Source organism: Larus michahellis, chromosome 11, assembly GCF_964199755.1.
Source record: "Larus michahellis chromosome 11, bLarMic1.1, whole genome shotgun sequence".
Taxonomy (NCBI): domain Eukaryota; kingdom Metazoa; phylum Chordata; class Aves; order Charadriiformes; family Laridae; genus Larus; species Larus michahellis.
Genome location: NC_133906.1, coordinates 13,723,651 through 13,745,035, shown reverse-complemented (window position 1 = coordinate 13,745,035; position 21,385 = coordinate 13,723,651). Strand labels below are relative to the sequence as shown.

The window sequence follows — 21,385 nt, the reverse complement described above, 5'->3', positions numbered from 1 at the left end:
TCCACCTACAGCATCCATCTCTAGATGTTTGTAATGGGTTTATATAGGAGATATTCTGGATCACCAGCATCATTGGACCTATCATTAGTAGCCTTCAGATACGTGACATACATAGCTCTTCCCTTGTCTACTGATGTAGTCACTCCATCATAGAAGGCCACTAGGTTGGTCAGGCAGGACTTGCCCCTGGTAAAGCCACGCTGGCTGTCTCAAATCAATTCCCTGTCCTCCACATGCCTTAGCATAGGACAGAGGTGAAGCTGACAGGTCAGTAGTTCCCAGGGTCCTCCTTTCTACCCTTTTTGAAAATGGGTGCCATATCTAGTAACATCATCAATAGATCTTTACACAGCATAACTAAGAAGGAACAATTCCTTGCTCGCCATGAAGTGTTTCTGGACAGTAGTACCTAGAACAGCTTCTTTCCCTTCTGACCCTCCCAAGCTTATTGTGTTTATCTTATTTAACTAACCCAGAAGGCCATAGAAGTAAACGCTCATTAAAGCATGGGCTAATAGTGGCCAGATAAGGAAGTTCAGCCCAGGGCAGAGGAAGCTGCTGCTCCCAGAAGGGACTGCCAAGTCTGTTCCACTGTTTGGTGCTGATAAGGATTTGCATTCTGCTATCAGTGCTAAACTCTATTATTGCAGATGGAGCTAGATTCAATACATATTCATCTTCTTGTAAATTTTAATCTATGAATTCCTGTGTCTGCAGAAATTAGACTGATACATATTCTTCAATAGAGAGGCTTCATCTACTCCCAGGATGCAGCTAACATCTAAATTAAGAACAGCTGATTGAAAAACATACAAATACGTAACACAGTAGATGTTAATTTTAATTGGAGAGGACAAACCTTTCCAATGCAGGAAGTAGGCAAAGTTGTATAGGAAGCAATGCTTATTTGCTTACTCAAGTGAAAGATAGAAACAGACCAGAGATAAAAGGAGGTTTGAAGAAACTCAATCTGTTCTGAATATTCAGAAATAAATACTTTAAGATCTCAGGCAAAGTATTCTTCTGGCATCAAAGAGTACCTGTGTTGAAGAGTGAAGGGGAATATGTGTAGTCAGTAGAACCTTACAGAAGATACTGCACTCTGCCTAAGTCTGTGGTAGCCTTGATCTCCAGCTGAGACAACCCAGGCTTTAACCATTACCAAACACAACACCTCAGTACACTGAAGCAAATCACACAGGTGCAGTGGGACACACATTTGGTCTTTGAGTAATAACAGCATGTTATAAGATAGCTTGTTAAAGATACTTTATGTATAAGTAGACTGGGGCAGGTTTTTTTTTCCAGGACCTATATTTATTACAAGTCATCTGGCAGGATTATCCTTCCAGTCAGCTCACCAATATGTATGGGCCACGGCTGTTCTTGGCTCTGTCACTGGCAACACTCCCCAGCACTAGAATAGCGGGTTTTTTGTTCTTACCAAGGGATATCAGACGTCTGGTAAGCTCCATGGCTCTGTGCAAATCCCCAAACTGGAAAACAGCATAGCTGAGATAATCTAGGATCTCTACTTTGCTGACTGTTGTATCCTCCCCCTCATCATGTTGTTTTAAGGCTTGTTCCATCCAAAGTACTGTGTGATAGTAGTCTCCGTCATTGTATGCAGTTTTCCCCATACCAAAGCAGTCACCTACTGTCAAAGAGGATGTGTATTTTGTTCCTTAAAAAAAAAAAAAAAAAAAAAAAAAAAGCTTTAAACAATCCACACAGAAGCATCTTTGCCTTCAAATACACAAGGCACACTGAGGAATGTGTGTAAATACATGATACATGCTTTTATCAACCAAAAAGGATTCTAAAAGACAACGCTTTGACAATATTTCAGGTTCGGTGCCAAACTGATCACCTTCAGAATTAAAGATTACATTCTAAAGATTACACTGTGTGGCATTAGTTCCTTTGGAAACCAATAGAAGCTTAAGATAACAGTGTTAAGATATTGTGCTTCCTGTTGTAGACAAAGGCAGAGCAGACTAACAGCTTAACACATTTTATTGAACCTAAACGTTGACACTGTTAGATGATCAGAGAAGCCCAACTATGTGCAGAATTAGCTTCTTTGCACTTTACTGGAGATGTATATTTGTGCATAAGTATGCTGATTGTTGTTTAGACACACTGGGTATCCATTTGACTGTAACCGTGCACTGATTTCCGGTTGCTCCAGCTCAGCAGATGCACAGATAAGACTTAATTTTAAGTTTACTGTTAATAACCTACATATAATAACTAAGCCTGTTTTGTCAACTCATCTACCCACACTCTAATGAAACCTATTCAATTTGTAAATACTGTGTTGCTAGCAACCGTAACCTCTTTCAGTAAGCCTCTCATAAGCAGCAGCAACAAACATTTATCAGGACTCAGCTGCCAAAACACTGAAACATCTCAATATATCTGTGTACTTTTCAAAACATCTCTCTGTGTCAAAAAGTGTTCCCATCTCACAAGAAGACCAGGAGCAAAGTGATTCAACCAAAGCCTCACTGGAAGACCACAGCAAAGAAGAACAGAGCCAAGCTTTCTAAGAGCCACCAGAGCAATGAATTACGGAGCAGCTCCTTCCCTTGGTTTGTACGTTATTGGGGACAGGAAGTACCCACAGTATTTGCTCACCCACAGCACACGGAAGTATGTCATCCTTTGTTGTTTTGGTATAGCTATTATAAAACCCAGCATTTTCTTTTAAAGTAATTAGAATTAAAAAAATGCTACTGCAGACCATAGTGCCTTGGCTCAGGTGGGAATAATCTCAAGGCTGTTCTCAAAGTGCTGAAGTAGGTATGTCCTCAAGCATCTAACCCGTGTGGACTTTCAACACCATGGTTCTTCCTCACTACAGAAAAAGGACTTTTGGAGAGAGTTTAAGGATGTTACCACTTCCTTCCTTTTGAAGTAGAGGAGACCTTTGTGCACTTACCTGGTAAGTTTCCTCGGGAAAGAGTTTCAGGATCCAGCTTATATGTATCCTGCAGGCGCATCAGAGCCTTCGCAGCTCCAGTCTCATCTTCTTCAGTTGGAAAAAACTGACGCTGAATTGTGAGATTCGCAATAAAGCCTTCGCAGTAAAAGAGAAAGATGTTACTTCCAGAGTCTGAATAAATATCAGTACCAGACTAACACAGAAGAGGAAACATCTGCTTTGTTTTGGGAATTCAGGTTCAAATTATCCAGGTTTAAAGTCCCTTATTAGGCTCTTAAGTTACAAAAACATTGTTTTCTGTCTCATTTTAAGAAATACGGCTCATGAATAAGAGATTAAAGGATAAATAACTAACACACACCCCATTTTCTTGTGCCATGCAATTACTAAAGTACAATGTGAACCTAATGATCTTCATTCTCCCGCAACGTCTCCTTCTAGCACGAAAACTTAATAGCTTTCATCATTTCTCTTGCAATATCCAGAGAAAACTGCAGATCACAGTACCAGACAACGATTTCAGACTGCGTACTCCAACCTGTAAAGCCATGAGAGCTTTTCAAATCTCAGGTCAAGGGACAGAGACCCTGAGACAGGATCCCCTAAGCAGCAGTAGTACTTTACTCAATAAGAGGCATTTAAACTTGACATGTAAAAACAGGTGACATTTAGAAATAAAATTAAACGCACTGCATAAATATATCAAGGCTGTACAGCAGGTTGGTTGGGCAGAAGTGAGGGCAATCAACTGAAGGAAAACCACCCAGCCATTTCCAATCATGCAACAAGCAGAACTGGAAAAGGAAGCCTGTATAGAAAGAATTAATGACAGAAGTACTCAATAGAATAGAGTATTTTTATTTCCATCTAGGATGGCTATTCCAAAACAATAAAAATCTTGGCTGGAAAAAAACTTCCAAGTACCTAAAATTTAGCATATGCAGAGTAGAAATGGAAAACATGCAATGTTCTGCCTGAAAAACATAGCCTCGTTGCCCTTACTTTCAAGAAGTCCAGTAAAAATAAACCTGCATTTTGAAAAAAACAAGTTATGGAAGCAAATTCAGGCAGACACTTTGACAATATAATGCAAAAGCAAAGATAATTACTGGAAACATTTGACTTAGGATAGGTTTACAGATATCAATTGTATATTATCCTGTTATCAACAGACTGAGTACAACATCTGCCAACTGCTAATGCTGGGGCTCATATGAATTCCTTCACCAATTCAATATGGGTTTCATGTCTTGATTCTTAAATCTTACCTACTGATCAACACGGTCAAAAAACAATGATCGCCAAGAGAAGCAGCAGACTGGGAAAGCAGATGAGTAACTTTTTATATAAGAGGAACACAAAGCTCAATATTAGGTGTACAACAGTTGCCAACACAACTGACCACTTTAGTATATCCCATTCTCCCCTTTGCCCCAAACAGCACAAGCCAAACAAAATGCAACAGGCCTAAAACAGGTGACAGTTTCTTTGAGTCTTGATAGACGTGTTTCAGTAGCAAGTTTCACCCACTTGGGTAACCAGTAAACAAGAGCCCAGTTGTTAGTTTAAATTCCAAACAAACTTGGCAAAAATATTAAAATCACAGCTGAGTTTGCAGCTTTCCAGAATACAAGGAGGACAAACAACTGTGTTGTAAGGCTACCTCCTACTGATATCTTCTCCCCTGGAACTCCTTACCATTTGTTGTATCCTGAAGAACCAGGTTTTCCAATTCCAGCCAGTCAGTATTTAAACGCTTCACCAGCTTATATGCATTCACAGGATGTGCCAGATACCCTTCTGGATCAGAGGTTGATTTGCTAGTCAGTACATCCATTTTTTCAGCCCAGCTGGAACAAGAAGCATACTCCTCAGTCTGAGAACAATTTATGAATGCACGTCTTCCTTCTTAAGTCATCCTAATTGCACAGTTTGAATCAATTTATTGCTGCTTTTGCCATCATAACCAGCTTTCAAGCTTTCAACTTCACAAGGATAAAGTGAAGTACAACTGATTTTTTAATTAGAACAGTCTTTCTTTTAAAGAAAATTTGTTTCCCTGCTTACTATTTTAAACCTTACTACAGTGTGCATGCATTTCACTTGCAATGAGTCTTAGCCATCAATTTTCAGCATGCTGCCCTCCAGAAAATGAGATGGAGCACACAATCACTGTGAGTGTCACTTATCTATCTTAGTAAAAATACAAGTATAAATAAAAACCCAAGAGCTTTTTAGCTTTATGGAAACTAGACCATAAGCTTTGATTTTGAGACTGGAAACCCTAAGACAGTACAGTGGCAGTGCTGTCAAGTCACCTGGATTGCACTGTTGGTCAGCTTCAAAGCAGTAGTGGGAAACTTCACCCTCTGTGTTACAGTACATTTGAACTGCCAACTACGTTGCTGATGCTGTAGTGAGAATTTCTTCTGTTGCCCTTCATGTTATCCCTTAACACAAACATCTGGACCAGCTGTGTGCTCCTCTCTCAGTACTCAATAAGAAGAAAACACGGCTGAGATAAGAGCGTAACAGAACATAAGAAATCCCCTTTGAATCTGTTACAAAGCACACGCCCCATACACTAGCAGGGTGCAAGGGCTCAAATATTGGCACAGTAGCAGAATACTTGTGCTTACAAATACAAAAAAATACAGGTCAACTGAAAGTTTAGCATATTAAAAAAGCACTTGCATATGTCAATGCATGAAAAAGAAACGACTACTTTTTTGAAAAAAGACCGGTTTATACATAGATGGAACTGACATTCTCTTTAACAATACTTGAAGAGGAGATTGCTTTTCCTCAGAAGGGCAGCTTTTCAAGAAATGAACATTTGTGTATGCGAGTGACAAGGAATTCTTATAATTTCACTTACTCCATAGCTCCCAAAAGGGACATCAAACTGCTACATACAGCCTGGAGTTTAGAAATTCTTTGGAAAGCATGGCTCCAATTAGAAGCACTCAGCTCTTCTGAACCTGGACCTCATTTAGACTATTCTAGTGTCACACCCTATTAGATATTACTTTCAGCTAGATAAGTATTAACGGTCTGCCTAAGGGACACAGAAAATACCGGTTGTCAGCAAGAGCCCTTCAAGTGAGCTACGCAAACAATAATGTCCAAGATACTCTGTAGCCAGGTTGGCGACTGAAGATAACACGGCAGGAGAGCTGTCCTGGAGAGCAAAGCCAGCACAGGAAGGAAGGCGAGGATTCGGTGTGTGCTCCCCTAAACAACACAACTGGCACACTTTGTAGCTGTAAGCAGTGCTGATGCTGTGAAACAACAAGTAGCACAGAACACTGGACCTAGAGGCACTTAACTCACATGGACAAGGCTCCTCCGACAGTAGTGTCTTCTCCACAGGAGCACTGTGATGGTACAAGGACAGGGAAAAGTGGGAAGAGCCCAGCAAACAGTTTCTAAACAAGCAGACAAAGTCTAAATGATATCTGAAGCAGGGGCCCCTCTCTGCAGATTTATGAGAATAAATTACAACCAAGTTAGTATCTACAGTCTCCCTGTGATTATCTACTGGGGAAACACTAACAAGATGTAGAAACGAAGAGTGGTGATAGAAAGGTATGGTGTAACTGAATACAGATGACCCATTTTGTCATCCTTCATTATGCAAACCTCTCCCCCTACCTTTTAATCTGAGAGAGCTTGTTCTCTTCTGCTCTGATATATTCCTTTAAAGACTGTACCAAGTCTTTCTCTGCGTAAATCAGGTCTGTCATTTGACCTAAAAACAGAGTATGAGCAAATGTTAATCAGCCCTAAAAAAGTAACAATTTCCAACAGCACAGAAGACAGACCTTATATGCTCTAGGACAATTAAAACCACCACAAAGAACAGACAAATTAAGGGTATGCACTTCAATGCCTATAAACCACAAAAGCATACATACAGGTCTGTCATTTAAATGCTTCAAGGGGCTTTTAAAATCCTGCCTCCTGTAGCTTTGCTGTGACCCTTCCACTGCCTCCGAATTACTTTTAGTTTTACAATTGTATGCAAGACAATGAGAAGAAAGGTTTGACATTAATACAGCTATTGAGTTAAAGCAACAAAAGATCCAAGTAGTTGCCAAAGCATCTGTTCTACATATGGATACAGATTAGGGCACACTAATAAATTATTAGCTTAACTATTGGCATCACTTAAAATTACAGCTTTTCAATACAGGTAACTGTGGAAACACAACCTAACGATAAGCGCAGAGGAATTTCAGAATAATGTTTATAGACTGACACACACACACACTGTCTCCTGATTAACATTAGTGGAAATTGCTAACACATCAATCCTAATTGCTATGACAAACTGCTTTTCAAAGACCAAACACTGAAAGACCAGATGAGATTTATAAATGCACCACAGCTTTAGCTTCAGCATTCCAAAGTAACTATTAATGAGGCATGATTAAGCAGATGGAAGTCAGCAGGCTGTGCTATTTTCAGAGTTAGGAAAGATTCAGGAATAGAAGTGTAAAGAAAAGGTGGCCCTTCAGAGTAACTTTGTACAAAAAGCTACTTAACTTCGGAAAAGAGAGAATCAAATAATGTGCATGTAGTGAAATGCTGTTTAGCCAGCACCGGAGCATAGGCTGGAGGTTGGTAGTGAAACACCGCTCTGCCTTGCTCTCCCTGAGCGGTTCCACACAGCAGTGCAAAATAAGCCACAGGGAGTTTTGAGTTTTACCATTCCGGAACACAGCTCCACTGAGTTCTAAGCATATTCTGGAGAACAGCCAGCTGTAGTTAATCAGTCTCTATTATCCTTATGGGGGTAAATTCCCCACACTATTCCACAGGAAAACAGTAGATCAAGTCACAGCAAAAAATTCAGTCTGTGCTTATTTTTAGGTTCTACCACAGCCATACATGGTTGTATCACAGCTTGAACACAAGAACTAAATTGTCATAAAAATCAACCTATTTTCAGGATTCGGAACAATGTGAATTCTTCAAGATTTACTCAGCTTTTACAAAACACGCATAAGGTAAAGGGGATATTAATTTTTTCTTCCAACATCTAACTCCAGCTTTTTGAGAAGACAGGAGATTTCAGATTCTGTGAAAGAAAATATTTCACATATTTATCACTTAAATTCTTTTCATAAATCGTAAACGCAAGGCTAATCATTTTAGCATAACGTTTGTGCCGTTTTCAAGACAACAACAGGTGCACAATTCTTAATAAAATGTAGGAACTGTCTTATTTTACTGATACTCCCCAGAGAAGCCACATGCTTCAACTGCAAACTTTAACAATTTTGGGAATCACATTAACTACATCATAACATCATACATTAGTTCTTCCCATACCTATGGAGGTGAAGAACTCCGCATCTGTGTGCCAGATCAAGGAAATACAGGTAAAGAACACCAACTGCAGCCAGGGCTTCATCTTCCAGACAGCTCAAACCTGTAATGAATTAAAAGGAAAAGGAAGAATAAAAATGATTAACTTATATGTGAGAAAAAAAACCCAAGGCATTAATTTTCATCTTCAATCATTTCACCCTCATGAAAATTATTTACGTCCTTGAAAGACTGAATTCTAATCAATAAAGCTTGAAAAAAAAAAAAAGTCTTCTTCAACCACAGGAGTTGTTACTTAACAGACTCAAATGCTATCTGGTATATTCTTTGGGAATTACACAGAAGATGCTGCAGTCCACGGAAGGCTCGCATGACAGAAGTAATGGAAGCAATATATTTATCCACAGAGACAGTGAGAACAAGATCTGCTGCAAGGGCAGCTGAATGCCTTCCACATCATGCAAAATTATGGCTGGAAAATAGGAGAGTATACAAAGTTGCATTATGTTCCAATAATAATAAAAGGCTAAATTAAATGGTCAGACTTGTAGCATGCTGTGAAACTCAGTTATATAAAAGCTGTCTAGAAAGACAAATAGCAAGAAAGCCAAATAGTGAAATATAGCATTTAGTAGTGTGGAAGTGGCAGCGATGGTTGGAAAAGTTGAAAGTGAAATTTCCAACCCCGATTACTTAAGATGCATCATCCCAGCATACTGGCCTCTAGGCACAACCCTTATGACTTCTGTATTTCAAAGGCTGTGCCAGCTTAGAAACCCAGGCCCTCGAGATGGAGGCTGAAAGCAGACTATTCCATTTCTAAGAGCGCAGCCCACCAAGCACATGGAAGGAAAAGCCAGTCTGAGCAGATAGGCAGACAAGGCAATAGACAAGTGAAATAAGGGATGCAAGGTCCATATAGAAGAGCCTCCTGGGAGGTGTAATTCTCTTGGTAGATCTGATGCCTCTTCCAGGGAATTTCAGCAGTCTGCACTGCGCTTGGATCAGCCCACAGCTCACTCCAGAGCTGCCTGTTCACCAAGCAGGAACAGCCACCACAGCCAGCCCTCACGTATGAGCACTGCTGCTCAGCAAACACTGAGCTCTCCCAACAGCCAGGCACAGTGTCAGAAGTAAGATGACAACTGTTCACCTTAATCCAAGATGCAATTATTCTTTTTTTCCTACCCATTGTAACTGGATAAACTGGCAGCTGGAAACGACCACTTGCAACCTGCTCCTACTCCAAACACAGTAAACAACATGCAGCTATTTGGAGCAAAATGGAATCACTTGCATCTGATGAGAAAGGGGGATGGAGGGGAGAAGGGAAGGAAAAATATATGGGATATCCTAAAATTTCAATCAATGCAGCAAGTGGGAAGGTATTAAAATAAGATAATTCTGGAACAACTCTAGCTCATTGTTCCCTTGGGCTATATGTATTTGCCGGCACAACACAAGACGGAAGGTAAAAGGTGGATACTGCCCTTTCCTGCTGGGTTTTTCAAGCCCACAGCATGATAGCAGCTCTCACCCTCAGCTCAGCTCACCAGTGCCATGGACATAAACACCAGGCACACCGTCAGTGATACTACCATCACTAAGAACATTAGAAATAGCTCCGTTCTCTGCTATGTATTATTATCACATGGCAAGATAATTGTATTTATTCATTTGATTGCTTTAAAAGACTACATGAGGAATCAGAAACATTTACCACAACAATTTGCAAGCATGAGTAAGCAGGAAAATGTCTCACAGCATCATAATAAGTCTTCTCCTTTTCCTTTTCTGTTTCTCACCCCCATGCAAACCACATATTCCCAAACTGCTTGTTTAAGTTAGTTCAGAACTAGTACATGGGTAATCTGAGAACTGAGTAAAGCTGAATGAATAGTACCATGCAGAGGTCTGCCAATACTAAAAGCCACAATAAGTGATGTAGCAGAATGCACAGCAAGTCAAGAGCACTTGGGAAGTACATTAATTTGGATATATTAAGCCACAACTGTCCATCTGCATAGTCTGTCGGCGCTTCATGAAGTGGTTTTTTGGATGCACTACACAAAGCCTGGCAAAACAATTACAAGGGAATTTTCCAGTTAAAACAACATAACTACATTCTCCGCCCTGCACCTCCCCACCATGTTTTCTCATGGCTGAGAATATCTGCCAAGAAGAACACTTACTACAGCTAGCAGCTTGTCTTTATAGCAGATCTTTAACAGCTTTGCCATCCTACTCAGACTTACTTGAGTCAATAAACAGAAACCCCAGTAAACAGAGAAATCAGCTCTTGCTTGAACAAGCAGGACACCTGGCTGCAGGGTTTTCAAATTGTTTGTACACGTTCTTTTCACAGCTGTTACTTGGCAAACCAGCACAAATAATGAATTACAGGAGGCTCAGGATAATGTTATAACCACATTCTTGGACAGCACAAGCATGTGTGCATACACACACGTATGCATGCCCACCCCACCACAGCTAAACCATCTGCTGACAAAGAGGGTAAGAGAGGCAGAAGGGACATTAGCACTTCCTACCTCAATAACTAAATTCAGACAAATGTTTATAATGAGTTTTATTCAAATAGAGAATGGAAGAACTTAGTTGCATAGAAATGCCAGATAATAAGTCTGTGTAGGACAAATACTGCCTACTTTCCTGGCTTTTTTTTCAACAGCATCTTGAAAAGGAGCAGGCATCATGCTGGACAGGTGAATTTAGGATCTCCTTTTATTTAAGTGAGAACAATAACATTCCTCCGCAACCGACTGAGAAGGCTTGAGCAGAGCCACCAGGCAGGCTCAGTTCAGCCTTGGGCTAGCAGAACGCCCCCCATGCAGGAACTGAGCAGGCAGCTCACGCTGCCCTGAGCCAGGGCTCTAAGACAGCCCAGGAGAACAAGCGCAGTGCCCTGGCTCGTCAGGCTACATCGAGTCCTGTCAGCACAGAGACCCTAAGGCCACATGTTCCTCACAGATGAGCATTTACACAACTGCCTCGCTTGAGGGATTGTTCTCACTGTAGCGAGAAGCTGCTCCAGCAACATCGATAGAGCTAAAACTCCTCCGCATACAATAACAGATACTTAATGCTTTGCTCTTCTCCTTCTCTTAAATGTGCCCAGCCAGCCAACCAAATGGATATTCTACAAACACTTCTTTAGGAGTGTAAGACCTCAGTGAATCATTGCTCCCACTGGAAAGAGTGCTGTCAGACTTCAGAGAGCACTGGCAGAAGGAAAAGGTTCTTCTAGATCAAATAGACCAGGATGGAAATTTTTCTCCATAAGTTAGACTGAATTTTTTATTTAATAAGCTTTCTAAAAATTCTTAATCAAAAGATATAAAAAACATGGACCTGACATAAATGAAAAGTTACTTGCACATCTACCAGGGTTATCAGTTTCTCACCCACTCTGAATTTTACATCCAGTCATGGGGGGATTCAAGACAGCTCCAACACAAGCAAAAGGAAGGACTTTTTTCAGGTCAGAAGATGAAACAAATACCTATTACTTATCCAGTCCCTTTAGGGTTCCCACTTCTGATCAAACTGAGAGGCAGCAGTCTCCTTTGTACACCACAGGACAAGAGCATGATCCTCACAGAGCCTTCCTTTGACAGAAGGCAACACACCTACCCACATATGCTGAAGCTAGAGGCCCTAAAAACATAAACCCCTTACTCCCCTTTTACCCCACAAAAGAGCATCAGCAGGTACCATTCAGTTGGCACAATGGTGTATAAGGGAACTTGATTTGCATTCCACAGCTTTTTTTAAAAATGTAATAGTAATAGCACACAGATAGAGCAACTCACATCTTCAATTACCTATCTTGTGGCTGATCATCCGCTCCAGATGTCAGTTTTCATTCCCAGACAAGGGTGCCCTCAGAAGAACAAAACAAGTCAGAAGAAAACCTCCAGTTGCCTGACAGCCTAACTGAAAACAGGGACTAACAAAAGCGAGTCCTTCATCCAGGCTCCAAATTTGCACAGACTTCTCATGCAGAAGAATTAAACTAAGTGGAACCGACATAAGACCAGTCTGTGTAATTTAAAGAATAGAAGTCATACCCCTTATTGTGGCAAATCAGGCCAGCATGTGACTCTTGTGAACTCTCATCTTGATCACATGAACTCCATAAAAAACACCCACACTATTCTTACACTCCGTCACTTAGATGTGATAGCACTCCCTTTGCTATTGGGCTTCTCCAGGGGAGGCGTGGAACTGGCACGTGATTTAACTGCTCAAAACTGCTACCAGCAAAGTCACCTCTCTTTCCAAAGGCTAGGTGGGGGAGAAAAGTTTCACAGGGCTAATTTCAGCCCCTGCAAAAGCATTTCTTTCTAAGTCTATATTTCTGTCTCCAATCCACAAAACTCAGAGGACATTACCTCACAGCCACTCTAATATAGCTCACATTCAAGACAGCAATGCAGTTGGATAACAGCTAGAACAGGTATAACAGATCAAAAGTGAAAAGAGAGCACCAAGTGTGCGATACTTCATTGATCCATACAAAATTACAGTCAAAAACCTGCATACCATCACTAGTCAGCAGACTGCCAACTCACTGCTTCAGAATGTTACCAATACTGAGCATAGATCACAGCAAAAGTCACTGCTCTGTCAGTATCTTAGGTCATCAGACACTCTCTGCAATATGTTTCTTTCATGATAAAGTTTAAATTACTCCTAACAGATCTAGTTTTCTATTTTTTCCAGGTTTTTGGTTTGTTTGATGGTTGGTTTTTTGGTTTTGTTTTTGTTTTTGTTTTTTTTTTTTAAGAAAATACAGCAATGGTTCCTTCCAAGCAATTAAGGTAGACTATTGTTCCCTAATTTGTTACCATTCTTACAGACCCACACTTTGCTACAAAGGAATACAGTTTGTGAGACAAAGTATCATAACTACTGTCAAAATCTGATTAATATACCATTTTCCTGAACCATCACAATGCAACAACTTACAAGCCGATGACACAAATAAGGGTTACAGCCTGTTTCCTCTTCTGTGCTTGCCTATTCTATTAAAGACACCTGGAAAATCACTGCTGAAATAGCTGCTTCCACATGTATCTAAATTTAAAATACCATGGCGAAATCCAACAAGCAAATCACTACTTCAAAGTCACCTCAGGCCACAGATGGGTTCTTGGCACATACACAGTTGAGGCCCACATGCCAGGCTCTGAAGAATGGTCCATCCTCAAACAGCAATTTGAGGTTGGACTCTTGGATCAGACAGGTTTGCTTGGGGCTTCTCCAAACGCCAGTGCCTTCCACCCACTGTCTTATTGCTTGCAGACACAAAAGCTGGCTGCATCCCCCTTCTCCTCCTCAAACAATGGAGCTTTCAAAAGTAGGCTGCAATTTGCCATCAGTGTTGATGGCTGTAGATAAGGCTAATTATATTAAAGTGGAAAATACTACAAAAAAACCCAACACAACAGCAAGATTGCTTACATACTTTAGAGCCAAAAGATGGACTGAATTGTAAACAGATTTTCAGGATGTTGTCAAGGAAGAGCTTCTCTCAACACTTCTATAAGAAAAGCAGACATAAAAAATATCCATCACGTAGCAGTACTTGATGTCTTGCAGATTAGCCTGACACATTAGCCAGGAGATGCCTGGCACACGATGGCTCCTATAAAACTATTTTAAAATTATTAAATATTAAGGAAACATTAATTTTATGCTAAGAAAGCAAGCCTTCACCACTGGCTGAAGACTTTGAAACAAGTAATTCAGGGCCAAAACTCATTATCCACATGAACTCAGATGCTCCAGCATTCAACCACTCCTCTGACCAAAAGAACTTTGGATTTAAACGCCTGTCAGCGCCCCACCCAGACCGCACTGTCATATCTTGAACCTCATGTCAGGATTCACGATGCTGCCAGTGCAGCATACAGTTAGTTACCTTGCTACAAATAGCTAGCTCTCAATCATACCCAGGGAGACACAAAAGGCACTGCTCCCTTTCAATATTTGGTGTCTTCTCCCCAAGTGAGTTCTCTCCATCATCAAATAACTGCTTCACAGCTCCTTCCTCCAGTACACGTTGGATTTACTGCTCAAAGCAGCTTATGCCAGCATCACTACCTTTCTTGCCAAAGGGTTTAATGTGCATCTGAAAACAATTATAATTGCCTAGCAAATAATACAACATGATTGCCTTGTATTTTTCAAGGCACGCCAAAAGAAAGAGGAAAAGCTGTTTGTTTGCATGCATTAACAAGGATACAGTACATGCATGCAAAAGTGCATGCATTTCTGCTAATATAGAATGGCTTGTTATCCTTTGTTATAATAACCTTAGAAACTATAAGCATTTTGATTAACTCTCAACGGGTGTTTTGGTTCTTTTTTAAAACCATAGCAAAGAATATTTCTTCTGCGCTCCAGCAGGGAAGAAAATTCACACTAGTCTAAGGCACAGCAAATCTGCCTGCATCTTACTTTGCAGCACCTGCAAGCTTAATCCATATGAAACAGACCGGTCAAATCCCACACTGTTAGTGAAGACAGGACAGCAAAACTGCACGCTCTTTTCCACTAGAGCTTATTTCTCAGGATTAGAATTTAGATTGCATTTTACTGTGCAAAGCCCATAATTTTAGTACATCATGATACTTAACCTTCCATATGCTGTACAGCATTAAAAAAAATATCTTCCTGTTCAGAAAGAAGGGGTTTTTTTATATATAAAAATGGTCTACCATCAGTGAACTGTTTCTTTCAATTAATATCAGCAATTTAATTAAAATCAGACATTATCTCAGAGGTGTGGGGGTTGACTCTATTCTAAGGTCACCCTAGAACGTGCCTCCTACCATACTCCACATTCTCATTTCTCAGACATACAGAAAATCATACACAAAAATCAGAACTAGTCATAGGAAAAATATCTGTGTTTACAGCTTGCTTCCCTGGAAGTTTGCCAATATGCACAGCGTGGAAATTATAAACAGACTGGATTCTTGACTTAAACCTGGAATGAAAAACTTCTTATACTAAAATGGTAAATCATGCTCCCTCTGCTGTTACTGTCTTTGAAATACATAATTGTACTCTGGGCTTGTACTTCCTGCACCGGGAAGAACCACATTAAAAAAATTAATCTCAAGAAATTATGGCATAAGCAAGAAGCAAAATTCTTGTCTGTTAATGTCATAGCAATGCCATTTTACAATTGTAGAATAGTGTTCTGCCTGTAAAATACAACCAGCAGTTATTGGTTAATATACAGATTTACAACATACCTGTGGGATTATTTCCTAGGTCCACAATGCCAGAAAGCTGAAGTATTACCCTGGTGATTGTGGTGACCTTTCAGCTCAGCACAAAGCACCTAGAAAATTAAGCAGCAAGAGGTTTTGTTACAAAAACATCTTCTAGGAAAGCCTACCTTCACTACTGAGGAACAGGGAAGATTACTGGCTAGGAATACCAAACATCACAAAGCCAGACAGCTCCAAACATAGTCTATATTTACACATCCTCTTTCCTCCTTGCTTCCAGGTTATAAGGACATTCTTTGCTGCTTGAAATAAAATTGTTCCTGTCTGGTCAAAAGCATGTTTTGCATTACTATGACACAGCAAGCTATTCTGCCCCAGCTGAGCCGCGATAACACCCCAGGTAGCGCCTTTAGCTTTCACGCCAGCCTCCCCTCCACTGCCTTTGCACAACCCTTTTCCACCAAGGCTTCGGTTACTGCATCGCACCAGTCACGCACGACTCCCTGTGCTCTCCTGGCTTACCCACAGCTCAGCTGCACATCTGTGGGCTTTGACAGAAATAAGGACCAGTGTTTTTCAGAAAACAAATCTCAGGTTTAACCAAAATGAGACAAGAGTAGAACAAGTGGGTTTTGAACACCTTTATGAAGCTCAAGACATCGTTTCCTCTATCTCGGGGCTATGGCAGGCTGGAAGTGCACACACAGGCAGTCAGTGCAGCTGACACACTGCAATATTTCTAGGTTCTGCCCTAATATCAGTCATATCTAAATTCAGAGGGCAAGGGAAAGGGGAAATCAGTCCTTCCACTTTTTTATTTTTTGGAATTATGATACTTCTAACACGTTTACAAAAGCCCAATGATTTTTCTGAAGTGTCATTTTCGGCTGTTTTCCCCCCAGCTAAGCCGCCGGTCCCCAGGAGAGGCCAGCAGCAGGACCGCGGCCGCCCCTCGCTGACCCGAACGGCGGCGGCTGCTGCTCCCAGAACGCGCCCTTTGCCGGGCTGGGGGGGGAAGGTCGAGCATTTCACAGCGGCGCCTCAGAGCCGGACCCCCCCTTTCCAGTAAGCTCCGACCCGGCTGCCCAAACGCGCCCCCGGCCTGACCCCCCTCAGTCCAGCCCCGGCCCCGCCGCTGGGCTGGGGGTCGCCGCGCTCCTCACAGGCGAGCTCCGCTGATGGGGGAACCGCCAGCCCTGAAGCGGGGACCCCCGCCGGCCCTGAGGAGAGACCGCCGGCCCTGAGGGGGGAAACCCCCGCTGGCCCTGAGGGGGGACCGCGGCCCGCCGAGGGTGAGCTGCCACCCCGCAGCCCCTCAGCACTGGCGGAGCGGCTTCACCTGCGGCTGGCACCGCCGCCCCCTGCCCGCCCGATCCCCCGGCCCGGCTCACCCAGCGGCAGCAGCCCCTCTCGCCGCGCTTCTAGAACCGCCCCGGCCCTTCCAGCCGCGCCGCCGCCCGCCCGGCCCCGCCGGCCGGCCCGCCCCCGGCCCCTCTCCCGCTGAGCCCCGCCCCCGAGCCCGCCCCTCCTGCCGTAATGCCGCGAGTAGCGGCGCACACGCCTTTAGGCAACTCCCGCCCCGCCTGGAATCGCCTCAGGCTCTCATCGGGTCAGGCCTGGCCTGTACGCGGGGTGTTACCCAGTTAAAAGCGGGTTCCACAGAGAAATTAAACACCACCTGTAAATCCTGCTTGCTTTCTAAAAACCACCCGCCCACCTCTGAAAGCCTTCCCCATGTTTGGCTGTTCCTGTGGCTCTGGCACCGAGCTGCCGCCCAGCCAGCCTGAGTCAGGCTGTCACCATCGCCTGACATCTCATAAGCCTTGGGCAGCTGGGGGTCTCATAAGAAGGAGGAAAATTATGTTTAAAAAGGGAATGAGAAGATGATCTCTGTGGTGGAAGGTGACTGGGACGTGCAGGCAGGGTGTGACAGGCTGAGGAAGGCACGGCTGGTCTCCATGTGGGCGGCCTGGGCTTGGCCTGGGCTCGGCCATGGAGCGGCCCAAGCCCCCGCCACAGTTGGTGTGTAACGGCACACCATGGGCAAGGACGGACCCAGCGGACAGGCATGGGCAGAGCTGAGACAAAGACGGAGAAGATCGTTTCCCCAGCTCACCAGGAACATCTAATTTGCTTTCTTTCCCCCCATACAAGCCAGTATTCACACCAATTCAGATCAACTATAGATTCATAGAATCCTAGAATGGTTTGGGTTGGAAGGGACCTTAAAGCCCAGCCAGTGCCACCCCCTGCCCTGGGCAGGGACACCTCCCACCACACCAGGTTGCTCCAAGCCCCGTCCAACCTGGCCTTGACCACCTCCAGGGATGGGGCAGCCACAGCTTCTCTGGGCAACCTGGGCCAGGGTCTTGCCACCCTCACAAGGAAGAATTTCTTCCTCATATCTCATCTAAATCTCCCCTCTTCCAGTTTGAAACGTTACTGCTTGACCTATCACTACATGCCCTTGTAAAAAGTCCCTCTCCAGTGTTTACCTTAGCCAAAAATAATATCTTATTAATATTAAATAGAGTCAGAAACTGAATCAGACCATACAAAACACCAAGAACAAGCTACCTCTTGCTTTCCAGATTCACTCCACCATCACAAGTCCATTCGCTGAACGGAGCTCTAGTGAAATGTGACTGAAAAAAATGAGGTTTTGGGAGATGACTCACTGTATCAGAATCCATAAAGAAAGTGGGAAATGGGAAAATAGATATCTAACATAAGGGTGCAATTTCACTGGAGCTTTTAGGAACTGCTAATATTGTAAACCGTAATAAAAGGGTCTGGCTGTCTAGTCACCAGAACATGCTAGCAGAGTTCCATATGTGGCACGTAGATACACTTTGTACATTAACATTTATTTAGGTGAAGTTAATTTCTGTCATGTATTTAGAAAAGATTGCTTTACTGTCAATGAAAGAAGCAATCTGTAACCTGTGATGGCACTAAAGATATTTGTACATTTTAGAGACTGTAAAAACTGCATTAGTCTTCAGAGACAATGATGTGACCCAGATTTCTTACTCAGTTCCAAGCTTCGTTTTCAACATATTTTTATGATAGACTTTTTGCTCTTATGTTATGGAGAAATAGATTTTTTTTTTCTCTATTTTAGTGGAAAGGACTAAAAGTGTTTTTGTAGGGTGAACAAAAGAACACGTGAATCTGTCTTTGCACATGTGAATGACCAGCTGTGCAGTCCTTTTGTCTGTATACACAGACCATGTGATGTAGTGTTAGCACAAGGAGCCTTGATTAGTTAACGTTTCTAAATACTATGTTAAGTGTGATCTGTATAAAGTACCGGTTTTCCTGCATTTAGCTATGTTGGCTTTGAAGTTCTTCTTTTACGTGAAGGTGCTGGGCTTTCAGAGTGGCCCTGGCTGGCACCAGGGGCATGTCTCTGCTTAAAACCAGCTCCTTTGCTTCTGCCCCTGGAAGGAGAGTGAGAGATTTCTGGTAGAAGAAGGAGGAGGAGGCCATGCTAAATAAGCCACGGGCCAGGGAGAGGAGGGGGAAATGGCTGGAGGTGGTTTTTTACCATCTGATTCTACTGATCCAGCTTGATGTCCCTTCAGCACAACCCCAGCGGGCACCTAAAGAGCCATGACATGGAGATCTGGTATAAAAACAGGAGAATCAAGCATCCTGTGAGTGTTTCAAGCCTTTACCTTCCTTTAAAGTGGAGTCAAAATCCTTCTGCAGAGAGCAAAATTTGGCTGCCAAATGCACACACAAGTATTCTTGGATGCCCCCTTGTCTCTCATATTACAAGGCTTTTGTCAGACCTTAGCAGAGGAAATGTTAAAACTATCTAAGAGTACTAACATAGTGCAGTATAGTATTTCCCATAAAACAATGCATTGAGTGAGAATGGAGGAGGCAGGGATACATCTGGATAACAGAACTTGTTCTGACCTCAGTGTAGCTCAGGTTTCTCCCTGAAACTGTGGCTAAAAAGTCCATGTGTAAAAAGACCTCGTACATGAACAAATTCTAAATTTAGCTGTGTGACTGTTGCTCTTCCTTTGTTTTTTATGAATGAAAAAATAATTACACCAGATCCTAGAAGAGCAAGAGTGGAAGCCAAAAACCAAGGCATGCCAACATCCGATCTGTGCTGTTCAAAGACTCAGACAAAAGTCTGACCACTGTCTTTCCACCTACCATAGCTAGAAGATCGTGCTACGCTAGGGAAGTCATGTCTGCTGAAGTATCTTGTAATTATTAGTCTTCCTTTAGTGTGCGTGCAGATGGATCTTACAAGCTGAGGATTCGGCACACCAAAGGAAATACAAACTCCATTGTCGTTGACGGGCAGAAGCAGGGGGACTTCTGCCGGGAGGGAGAGGGTGGGTGCAGGACTCGGATGAGTCTCCTGCACTGTGGGCTCAGCGCTGGCGTTACTCAGTCACTGTCTGGTACCCAGCTGACAGCAATATCAGGGAGCAATTGCTGATAGCAATATTCCTGGGCATTTGTCAGGAAGCCATCCCGAATCAAAACCCCTGAGCATTAGAGAAACATGGTCCATCAGCAGGAAAAGGTGTTAGTAAGATGCAAAGTTGGCCAAACACAGGAAAAAGGTTACATGGATGGACAGACCCACCTCACTGTGAACAGACTTGGGTACAATTTCCTCTTTGAATGATACACTGTGCACAGAAGCAACGGAAAGCTACGCCAGGTTACTGCACGTCCGCAGTGCAGTGCCACAGCCCACACATCCCGCCGCTCCACACACTGACGCTGCTCCTCCACTCAGCATCTGCTCTTGGGATTGCAAGTACATTTGTCCAGCAGCCAGTTCAGGCCGAGCCCGGGTGTCTCTGTACAGGGCTGCCCTGCACAGTGTGCGAAACACAGAGGTGCCAGCTATATCAAGTTTTGTACTCTGATAAAACTCAGAGGCTTTGGCTGCAACCAACCTCCTGCTCTGATCATCTCCCGAGCAGTCAGACCTGCACCGGAGTCCTTCTGGGGCGGGCAAAAGGCCCTTTGCGCTTACACCAGTTTAGGAGCTCAGTCCTGCGAGGTCCCAAGGCACCCTGATGCTGGAGCTGAGCGGACTGGGGAGGCTGCAGGCAGCAGGCAGTGTTATTCAAGATTGCACCCCTTGAGGACACCAAAGTGCAACCAAGAGAAAGGAAAGGATGGGATTTATGTGTTAAATTCTGCTGCAGATAAACTAGACGAGAGCTAACGTGAGATAAACACCCAGCGTGCGGATGGAAAAGGTCTGTCATACAGAGCGGTAGCTCCAGCTGTCTCCGTGCCAGGTTTGGGAAACTAAAGCTGGATTCGCCGGGAGCGTTGGGAAGATGAGCTCAGGGAGGAATCGACAGCTCGTGTTCCTATTTAACGTAATTATGGTAGAGCCGAGGCTGTGCTGGCAGCACTCCGAACCGTGCCCAGCTGCACGTTCACGAGGTCATTTAAACTTCTGCAAACATAGAAATAGCTAGTAATTGCCTGACTAGCTTATTTTAAACTGCCTAAGTGCACCCATGCAGAATTAGAGGGGTCTGAGTACAGGGAGGAAAAAAGACACATATTCTCCCCTTCTTACCTTATTTAAAATGATACTGCTCATATTTTAATGAGATTTTCCAAATTGTCTGGGGATGCCCCAAAAAAATGGGGGATGTAGTGATGCAAATCGTAGCCTTTGCAAAGCATTGGAGTGGCTTGCAGGGAGTGAGGCAGCTTTTATAAATGGTGTTCTGATATTCTGCTCCCAAGTCTGCCCGTGGGCATTTAATCATGGAATTGTAGAATGGTTTGGGTTGGAAGGGACCTTTAAAGCCCACCCAGTGCCACCCCCTGCCCT

At 43.1% G+C, this 21,385-nt stretch overlaps 1 protein-coding gene across 14 annotated transcripts in view; it reads right to left on the bottom strand.

Annotated features, from left to right (window-relative positions):
• Positions 1 to 17,035, bottom strand: part of P4HA2 (prolyl 4-hydroxylase subunit alpha 2) — a 30,913-nt gene extending 13,878 nt beyond the window's left edge. For 5 of the 14 annotated variants that reach the window (XR_012589441.1, XR_012589440.1, XM_074603520.1 and 2 more), the window contains exons 1-7: positions 16,938 to 17,035; positions 15,568 to 15,656; positions 8,285 to 8,384; positions 6,602 to 6,698; positions 4,646 to 4,797; positions 2,945 to 3,082; positions 1,445 to 1,684 (exon numbers count right to left, since the gene is read on the bottom strand). Coding sequence is in view for 10 of the 14 variants with exons in the window: in XM_074603520.1 (XP_074459621.1) it covers positions 1,445 to 1,684; positions 2,945 to 3,082; positions 4,646 to 4,797; positions 6,602 to 6,698; positions 8,285 to 8,366 (709 nt within the window). In the remaining 4 variants the exon portion in view is untranslated. Of the gene's footprint in view, positions 1 to 1,444; positions 1,685 to 2,944; positions 3,083 to 4,645; positions 4,798 to 6,601; positions 6,699 to 8,284; positions 8,385 to 12,111; positions 12,430 to 13,769; positions 13,845 to 15,567; positions 15,657 to 16,937 lie in introns of those variants that run through there. The other 9 variants (XR_012589442.1, XM_074603521.1, XM_074603517.1 and 6 more) reach the window with 6 other exon arrangements.
• Positions 17,036 to 21,385: the final 4,350 nt, after the last annotated feature.